The sequence below is a fragment of the Carassius gibelio genome, chromosome A2 (genome assembly GCF_023724105.1).
Source record: "Carassius gibelio isolate Cgi1373 ecotype wild population from Czech Republic chromosome A2, carGib1.2-hapl.c, whole genome shotgun sequence".
Lineage (NCBI taxonomy): Eukaryota > Metazoa > Chordata > Actinopteri > Cypriniformes > Cyprinidae > Carassius > Carassius gibelio.
The window spans coordinates 17,372,664-17,382,283 of record NC_068372.1 but is presented as its reverse complement, the minus strand read 5'-3'; the positions used below and the strand labels follow the sequence as shown (position 1 = coordinate 17,382,283).

General features: G+C 37.4%; 2 protein-coding genes across 3 annotated transcripts; both read left to right on the top strand.

Annotated features, from left to right (window-relative positions):
* Positions 1-261: 261 nt before the first annotated feature.
* Positions 262-4,129, top strand: LOC128029104 (medium-chain specific acyl-CoA dehydrogenase, mitochondrial-like). The gene is made up of 12 exons (XM_052616650.1): positions 262-388; positions 897-1,005; positions 1,086-1,183; positions 1,281-1,350; positions 2,100-2,200; positions 2,336-2,416; positions 2,529-2,659; positions 2,743-2,851; positions 2,973-3,113; positions 3,202-3,297; positions 3,428-3,676; positions 3,767-4,129. The coding sequence occupies exons 1-12, from the start codon at positions 374-376 to the stop codon at positions 3,836-3,838; spliced, it is 1,272 nt and encodes a 423-aa protein (XP_052472610.1). The 5' UTR covers positions 262-373; the 3' UTR covers positions 3,839-4,129.
* Positions 4,130-4,785: 656 nt separating this feature from the next.
* On the top strand, positions 4,786-8,003 carry LOC128029096 (geranylgeranyl transferase type-2 subunit beta). Of its 2 annotated transcripts, none has more exons than XM_052616637.1 (9): positions 4,786-4,908; positions 5,183-5,290; positions 5,390-5,587; positions 5,677-5,782; positions 5,877-5,929; positions 6,031-6,141; positions 6,231-6,356; positions 6,844-6,993; positions 7,139-8,003. In XM_052616637.1, exons 1-9 carry the CDS (start codon positions 4,906-4,908, stop codon positions 7,277-7,279), a joined length of 996 nt encoding a protein of 331 aa, XP_052472597.1. In that variant the 5' UTR covers positions 4,786-4,905; the 3' UTR covers positions 7,280-8,003. The 2 variants fall into 2 exon arrangements, with proteins under 2 accessions (XP_052472597.1, XP_052472587.1); XM_052616627.1 differs by having other exon boundaries at positions 7,065-7,387.
* Positions 8,004-9,620: the final 1,617 nt, after the last annotated feature.

The following is a 9,620-nucleotide window of genomic DNA, read 5'->3' as shown; positions in this document are numbered from 1 at the left end:
ATTAATTTCACTTTGATTTCAATCTTTGACATGGCCTTACAAAGTACATTTTCACAGAATCTTCTAGATCTTTATAAAGGATGATTTTATGTAGAAAAAGTAAATCACACAAACAAAAAATCAGCTGGGTGTTCACAGGCAGGGTCACACATATTAATAATAATAATAATATATATATATATATATATATATATATATATATATATATATATATATATATATATACGTTATATAATAAAAGTAGGGCAAAAGTCACTAGAACGACGGTATTTAATCACGTGATAAAACGGAGGCCGATGATTGGTTGGTCCTTCATGTTTACTGTGAGGTGAACGCTGTAAGGGCATTGAAGGATCTGAGCATTGTCACTAAGATGATTTTTAATAAGGTAAATACGCATTTCTGTTGACGTAATTGTTAAACGGTTTTTATTTTGCACATACTTGCCATTTTTAATAATGTCATATTAAGAGATAGCTAGCCTAGCGCTAGGAATTCCCACAGCTAGTCTAGACGCGTGTTAGTGAGAAAATCATTGCATCTGGGATTATGTAGTTATCCTAAATGTGATGAGTTAACGTGAATTGGTGAAGTTGAGAAAGTTTTAGCTCTTCCCCTGCTCGTAGGTTCACTTTGACTGCTGTAACCCTGCCTATAAACAAAAGTGCTTAACCTCATGTTGTCATACTGTGCATAAATAGGCTATACTGTAACATTCATTCTTTATACGATTTTATTATTCTTTTACTTTGTACAATAAAAAAAAAATAAAAGTGATTAAGTCCAATAATGAACATTTCCTTGATGACTGTAGAATGACTTTATCTGCACTGTGGTAAATCTTTAAACCAGTTGTGTCAGTGCAGGAATGTGTAATGATCTGTAATTGTGTACAGGTTTTGAGGGCAGGTTTTCAGGCTGGACGCAGGTTTCAGAGTACTGGCCCTCAAGCCGGTGCCAGAGCAGCTGCTGCCTCGAGAGAAGCTCATGGAGGCTTCAGCTTTGGTGTGTATAATGATCCTGTATTTTTAAAAATACCACAGCATTGTTACACCGTCCCAACACACTATTCCTCAATTTAACAGAACTAACTGACCAGCAGAAAGAGTTCCAGGAGGTGGCAAGAAAGTTTGCACGGGAGGAGATTGTCCCAGCTGCCCCGTCATATGACAAAAGTGGTGAAGTAGGTTATTTAAATCCATATGTCCACCATTTTGCATTAACATATTTTTAGATTTGTAAAATAATAATCATAATCATCTCTGATTTCCTCCTTGCAGTATCCATTTCCTCTCATTAAGAGAGCATGGGAGTTGGGTCTAATGAATGGACATATTCCAGAGGACTGTGGTAGGTACTTTAAAGACTGATAGCCAAAAATGATTATTTTGTCATCATTTATTCACTTTCATGTAACTATAAAACCTGCATGACTTACTTTCTTTTGTGAAACATAAAAGTAGATTATTAATAATGTACTACTGATTGCTTGTTTCTGTACAATTACAATAATATGATTACAAAATCATATCTGAAACCACATGAAAGCTTGGGAACAGACTGATATTTAGGATGGTATTAGCTGAAATGTAGCACAAAAGTCACATGAAACCCTTTTATGGCATTTTAGTGCTTGGCAGTGTCAAGTTTTGCGAAGCCAGGCCTTCAGACTGATCGCAGAATGTCGGGACTCATTGCAGTTTTCACTAGCCAAGGGCTGCCAAAGCGCTCATTGTCATAGATATAAACACGACAGCTTTCTTCTTTTGTGAGGGGGTTTGGGCTCACTAAGGCTTTGTTTCCAGGTGGGCTTTCAAAGAACGTAACACACAGATATCCCGGACATCCTGTAGAATTCAAACAATCAGATGACAACTTTGAAACTCCCAAAGTGTTTGCTATTTTGGTTGGACGTCTGATGCATTAGACTGAGACTAGGCAACCTCAGGCTTCCTTCTCATCATGATAGTAAAAAGAGTCCCTAAGATATTCTTCACAAATTTACACTTTGTGTTTAATGGTAGAAAGTATGTCATAGGAGTTTGAGGACATGAGGACAGCTATTCCTTTAATTCTGACCATATTGCCATATGCTCCAGGTGGTTTGGGTCTGGGCATATTTGATGCCTGTCTCATCACAGAGGAACTGGCCTTTGGCTGCACTGGAGTACAGACAGCCATTGAGGCAAACTCTCTGGGAGTAAGTTGGGGTTTATGAACATATTTTTTTAACTAGGCTTCATTTAATATTTCAATTAAATTGTCATTTGTCCATAGGACTTTTTCCAGAACTTACTGTTATATGTTTTAATTTTAATGTTGTTTTTCTATACAGCAAATGCCTGTCATTATTGCTGGTAATGATGCCCAGAAGAAGAAATATTTGGGCAGAATGACGGAAGAACCATTAATGTGTGTAAGTGTGTCATCGTTTTTCCAATCATCCATATTTTTAGGATTTATATAACATTCAGAAAGCAGTACATGAGCACACACTTTTGCTAGTTAATATGTTACTTTGTCAACAGGCGTACTGTGTGACTGAGCCAGGAGCAGGCTCTGATGTGGCTGGGATAAAGACCAGGGCTGTTAAGAAAGGAGACGAGTATGTGGTCAGTGGTCAGAAAATGTGGATCACCAATGGAGGAAAAGCAAACTGGTTGGTAAACTACTTCAGTTTCACTTCAGTAATTCATAACTGTGTTTTGGATTCATTATAAACCCTTCTGTTTGCATTTGTAGGTACTTCCTGCTGGCCCGCACAGATTCCGATCCCAAATGCCCTGCTAGCAAGGCTTTCACAGGCTTTATTGTGGAAGCTGATACCCCAGGAGTCCAGCCAGGCAGAAAGGTACAATCTGCTGTCAACTGCAGTCTGATGCATTTAGACAATACTTATACACTATATTAATTATATTAACACTATAAGATTCTGCACTACTTGCTTATGTCTACATTCTTCTGTTCACCAGGAATTAAACATGGGCCAAAGATCCTCAGACACCAGGGGCATCACATTTGAGGATGTAAGAATCCCGAAGGAGAATGTATTGATTGGAGAAGGAGCTGGCTTCAAGATAGCCATGGGTGCATTTGACAAGACAAGACCACCAGTAAGTGATTTTTTGCAGTTATTATTGCTAACAAATTGCAGTTGTCTAATACGTCACGTCATGTCAACCATCTCCTGATGTTTTTCAGGTGGCTGCAGGTGCTACAGGACTTGCACAGAGAGCACTGGAAGAGGCCACGAAGTATGCTTTGGAGAGAAAGACTTTTGGCAAGTTTATTGCTGAGGTAGGTGTCTGTTTCAGTAGACATTTTTAACAACTCAAACTGATTCCATTAAGTTAGTAAGACAGTTAATTCTAAAATAAATCTACTCGCGTAATTAATGAATAAACTGCGTTTGTCTTCTGACCCCCAGCACCAGGCAGTGGCATTCCTTCTGGCTGAGATGGCCATGAAAGTGGAGCTTGCCAGGATGGCCTATCAGAGAGCAGCCTGGGAAGTGGATCAGGGCCGCAGGAACACCTACTATGCCTCGATTGCCAAGGCCTTTGCTGGAGATATTGCAAACCAGTGTGCTGCTGATGCTGTCCAGATCTTTGGTGGGAACGGTTTCAATAGTGAATATCCTGTGGAGAAGCTAATGAGAGATGCTAAGATTTACCAGGTAAGGATTGTAGACACAAACCCTGTTTATTTGAATTGGTACCAACAATGTGCTAAAATGTGCTGAATGTCTTATTGTCTGCATCCACAGATTTATGAAGGGACCGCACAAATCCAAAGGCTCATCATCTCAAGAGAACACCTTGGGAAATTCAAACAGTGAACCTGTAAACCCAGGACTTCCATGCCATAAGCCAATTGTTTGTTAGATCGTATTTTTTACATGTTGATGCGTTTGATCAATAGATCTCAGGATTGTATCTCACGGACTGTAAATTGCCTCCACAGAGCTCCAGTGGCCTTATGTCATATCATCTATGCCTTGCCGTCTTTGTGTTAAACAACTGTGTTGATCAAATGTTAAACTGAACCGTAACATAGTTACACAGCACGTCCTCATATTCTTTTTGTAACTGATGTCTTCAAAATCAAAATAAATAATCTACTTTGAAAACATCTGTCAATTTCTTGCCCAAATATCTATACCCCACTTTCAAAATGCTATTAATGAATTTGAATTACCCTACATGTTATAATATAGGACAAAATTTAATATTTTGAGTGTGATTTCATGATTCCCCCCAATACAAAAAACATCTAAGCAACTTAATTTGGACCTACACAAAGTATTTGTATCATTGTAATCCCTTTCTATTTTTTTTTTTTTTACATTAAATAGAAAAAAAAACTATATTAACCAAGCTACTGAAAAATAATACACAAATAAATAGTATTTTTTAATTTATGGTAAATATATGTTTATTAGCAACTGAACCGACTAAGTCTACAGAACTACAGAAATTAGTTCATACTGAGTGATAGATTAAATTGGGCTAAAATTAATTTTGGATAATACTTATGCAACTTTTAATATATTTAAAGTTAATATATTGGAAAAAAAAAAGTTATGTTTAGTCACTATTCACAGTCAAATTTTCAAATCCAAATAGATCTGGCTTTAACTGCATTTATGTATCTTTGAAAAAAAATGCAGTTGTGGTGACTGAGGTAATTTGTATCATGTCATACCAGCAAATATTCTATTGAGGTTCCCTTGTTTAAATGCGCTTTAGCTCCCCATAATAACCTTTTTCTTTTACTGTCTATGATAATAACACGTCTATAATGTCCTTTACTGGCATCCGTAGAAACGACGAGGAATGTGATGACGTAATATGTGCGTGACTGTTGAAGTCCGCTTGTAGTCCACTCTCTTGCTTCTCCGTCAGGATGGTAATGTAAAATACACTACTTTGCTTTTATAGTTATTTAATCATATCATATGTGATCATGTTTTCCCCATAAAGAAAGAGCATGCGGTCAACTGCGATTGTGAAGGTTGTGAAGTAATGTTACACATCAAAAGATGAGAACGATAGCAGCTGAACCATGTCACCCCCGCGCGCAGTCAGTTCAGCACAGCTTACAGCCTGGGCTCAAATGAATGTGTCCGACTGCAGGTTTGAGCTTATTATTAGAAAGTGATAACGACAACTTTATTTTGCAGGGGACCCAGGTTAAAGACGTGGTCATTAAACCTGATGCACCACACACGCTCCTCCTAGACAAGCATGCAGACTATATTGCAGCCTATGGCTCCAAGAAGGATGACTATGTAAGTTGATGGCTTACAAAAAAATGCAAAAATGGGTTTCCTCCAAAAATGAATAGAATTCTAGGTTAATTCCCATGTATTCTGCACCATCTCCTGCAGGAGTACACGCTGTCAGAGTACTTGAGAATGAGTGGCATCTACTGGGGCCTGACAGTAATGGACCTGATGGGTCAACTGTCCCGAATGAACCGCGAGGAGATCATAGAGTTCATCAAGTCCTGTCAGCACGACTGTGGAGGCATCAGCGCCAGCACTGGCCATGACCCTCACCTCCTCTACACCCTCAGTGCTGTACAGGTCAGCAGGAATCTACAAAATCAAGAAGGCAATCATCATAATTAATAAATGGTTATATATTTAAAAAAAAAATGTTTTACTACCTTTAGATCCTGTCCTTGTATGACAGCATTAATGCCATTGATGTGGACAAAGTGGTTGACTATGTTAAAGGACTGCAGCAAGAGGATGGCTCATTCGCAGGAGACAAATGGGGTACATTTATTTATTTGCTTTATCAGTCATTACTGGACTAAAAAGTTTTAAGTATTATATGACTTCATGAATACTCGCTTTTGTTCCTTAACAGGAGAAATAGATACACGGTTTTCCTTTTGTGCGGTTGCAACATTGGCACTACTGGTCTGAATTCCTTTCTATTCAAATATTGTATTCTATTGTCTTTTATAGTGTTTCTTGCAAACTTTCAAGGGTTTAAATACATGAGATAAATTTCTGTGCAGGGCAAGTTGGATGTGATCAACATGGACAAGGCCGTGGGGTTTGTGCTGTCCTGTATGAACTTTGATGGTGGGTTTGGTTGTAGGCCTGGTTCAGAGTCCCATGCTGGTCAGGTGAGGTGTTTGAGGTATTTTATGACCACCTTTAAACCAGTTTAGTGTATCCACACAATGTAATCAGATGTTTTTCTCCCCATCTCTAGATTTACTGCTGCACAGGTTTCTTGTCGATCACTGGGCAGCTTCATCAAGTAAATGCAGATCTTTTGGGTTGGTGGCTCTGTGAAAGACAGTTACCATCAGGAGGCTTGAATGGAAGGCCAGAGAAGGTGAGATGTCCTTTAAATCAAAGACATCAACAAATTAAAAAGTGTGACTTAAAAGAGTGAAAACTAGTTATATTTTCAGATGGTGCTGGTTATTTAATTGAATCCCAAGTCAGATTTTTGACTAACAGTGTTTTGTGCTCATTAAGGGACCATCTGATCCCGTCAGTGTAGCTGGATCATAAATGGTACAGCCTGAAGATGTAAAAGATTAAAACTAAAATGATTAGCATAATGAAACTTTTTTTTTTTTTAAATAGCAGTTAAAATATAGATTCATTTAAAACTGTTTGAGAACCATAAAACATATTAAAACCAAATTAAAATTGACCATAAATAATAAACAAAATTGTAAAAGAAATTATTTAATGTTTTCAAAACTTAATACTAGATTATTATAATTTGTATTCATTTATTTATAAGGAGTTATTATTGATGAGAGAACAAACACATCTGTGGATGATATTTGTTTTGTCTCTGATAATTTCAGCTGCCTGATGTCTGCTATTCCTGGTGGGTTCTTGCCTCTTTGAAGATCATTGGCAGAATTCACTGGATTGACAAAGCAAAGCTGTGCAGTTTTATTCTTGCTTGCCAGGATGAAGAGACTGGAGGCTTCGCTGATAGGCCTGGAGACGTGGTAAGCTCTCTTTGGGATTGGTCGCATAAAATTTTGCATATGCATAAATATTTTGCATGTCATTTCTCTAGGACTTGCCATTCTTTATACAGAGTTCATCAGTATCTGTGGTACATTCTTGCCAGTGTTCCATATTTCCATCCAGGTGGATCCTTTCCACACTCTGTTTGGTGTGGCTGGTCTGTCTTTGCTGGGAGATGAGCAGATCAAACCAGTAAACCCTGTGTTTTGCATGCCTGAGGATGTGCTTCAGAGGATTGGCCTCCAACCAGACTTGCTGAACTGAGTTTACATTTTCAGCATGGCCATTTTCCTCTTCTCCTACCCCTCCACAGCCAGCAAACCGTGGAAAGCTGTCATCTTCAACTAATGATTGGCACACCGTTTAGAGGGACCAAGGACTTTAAAAAGACCCTTAACGTTGTGTGCATTTTTTGGGGGAAATTGTTCTCATCATCATTTAGGCACAGTGTTACAATGCTTGCTTTTGTTAGTGGGCTTTCTTTATTTAAAGATACGGTTCGAAGAGGGATAACTGCTATTTACAGCTTTCACTGTGTATTAAAACATAACTTTTTATTTTTATGATTAATTCAGCAGGTTACTTTTCGTTGTGTCAATAAAGAGTGTTTATTCATTGAGGGGAGAGGTCACTCACTCCTCTCTGATGGCTTTTCCAAAGTGAGTATTTAAATGTTACATCATACTTTAAACATCATAAATATGGATTTTATGCATGAGATATTTTTTTTATGTACAAATTCTCTTACTGTCCTTCGTTCACATCACTTGTCAATGTTTTATTGGTCCTTACATCTCTAAAGCATTCATAACTATTGTGTAACCATTTTAAAAGTCATGCTTTCTTTGCGATTGCTGTTATTTTTAAGGATAATAGGTGTGATAGGTTAATTCTGTTGCGGTGTGAATGAATTCTCTCTCTTTGGCATTGCTGCCAGTGAGATGCCGGTTATGTGGGATGGAATAAACATGACTTTAATATAAAAAAACGACAAGGTGTAATTTGGATTATTCAATGTCAGGTGGTAAACTGTTGGTTTTCTTCACAAGGAATCAAGTGTTAATCACCCCAAGAGCGTCTGACACTGATTATGATGAACGATTTTGGCATGCTGATGCGTGATGTTCATCCGTAGTGCTTGTACATTTCTTTGCTTGGTGTAGATTCATAAAACCAATGAGAGTGCCAGTGTTAGTCAATCAAGCTTTGAATGTCACCAATTATCTTATGAGGTTGTGTTTACTAAAATTCACTTCAAAATAGGCTTTTCACATATGCTTTTTAAATTTATATTCATATTTGCTAGTTAAAAGCAAAAAAAAAAAAAAAGCTCCAAACTTTCAATAGATGAGCATGTAGTTGGAAAAGTGAAGAGGCAATCAAATCAGAGCAGCAATCTACAGACCCCTGACAGATTGCAGAAACAAACACAAGAGTTGTTAGGTTACGGTGAAACCCCACCGGCTCTCATTACAACCTGTTCAGCGTGTGGGAGATGTGCCACATGTCACCGCAGTCTCCTGGCACTTGTGTTTTTGTTAAATCACCTCACACACGCACAGACACACACAACCATCTAATGCCTCTGTTAGTTTAGTAAAGACATGATCAGTTTAATGAATAAATATGCCATCACATTTGTTTTGGACAAAACAAGGCAATTTTGGAATTCATTTTTATTTTGGGCCACTTTACTTTCAATCCAACTCATTACAAATGTGCATTTAACATTTTTAACAAATTCATCAAAAGGCACAATATAATTTTTTCTGTAAAACAATTTTAATGCATTTAAGCACAAGTAATTAGAACAAGGGCTTCTGCAAACTTTTGTTTAATTGTATTTATATTAACAAATAGCAATTTACAACAATGAAGAAATGTTTACATTCATGGAACATTTCCATTCCAAAAAGGTGTTTTATACTGCGAAAAGGTTTTTCAGATTATTTGAAGGGTTAGTTCATCCAAAAATATATAATAAATTACACACCCTAAAGTCATCCTAGGTGTACATGACTTTATTCTTTCAGATGAATTCTGTTGGAGTTATAAAAAAAATTGTCTTTGATCTTTCAAGCTGTTGGATGCCACTCTGCGGATGTTGCACTCCATCGGTTCATGAGAAGTTTAATAAAAAACTCAACCATTTGAATAAAATTGTCTCACATGGCTCCAGGGGGTGAACAAAGTCCTCCTGTAGCAAATCGTTGTGTTTTTGTAGGAAAAATATCCATATTCAAAATGTAATAATTACTTTAATCTAGCTTGCGGTCACAGTTAATGTATGAGGTCAGTTTTGCACATACACCAGTCAGAAGTGACACATGCGGAAACGCAGCGGTCACTAATTAGAAGTACAAAATGAGGATTTGTAAATAAGAATATTGGAGTATTTTGATAAAGGAAGGAAATCTTTGCTTTTTATTAAACGTTTCATGAACCGATGGAGTGCAACACCCGCTGAGTGGCATCCAACAGCTTGAAAGATCAAAGACCATTTTAAAAGAGACTCCGACTGGATTTGTATGAAATAAGAAAGTCATATATACCTAGGATGTCTTCAAGGTTAGTAATTTATGGGCCAATTTTCATTTTTGGGTGA

Bases quoted from the DNA above. Each gene is read 5' to 3' on its own strand.
- LOC128029104 (XM_052616650.1), top strand. The intron at 2,852-2,972 runs GTACAATCTGCT...TCTGTTCACCAG, and splicing joins GAGTCCAGCCAGGCAGAAAG to GAATTAAACATGGGCCAAAG. The intron at 3,677-3,766 runs GTAAGGATTGTA...CTGCATCCACAG, and splicing joins GAGATGCTAAGATTTACCAG to ATTTATGAAGGGACCGCACA.
- LOC128029096 (XM_052616627.1), top strand. The intron at 5,588-5,676 runs GTCAGCAGGAAT...TACTACCTTTAG, and splicing joins ACACCCTCAGTGCTGTACAG to ATCCTGTCCTTGTATGACAG. The intron at 5,783-5,876 runs GTACATTTATTT...GTTCCTTAACAG, and splicing joins ATTCGCAGGAGACAAATGGG to GAGAAATAGATACACGGTTT.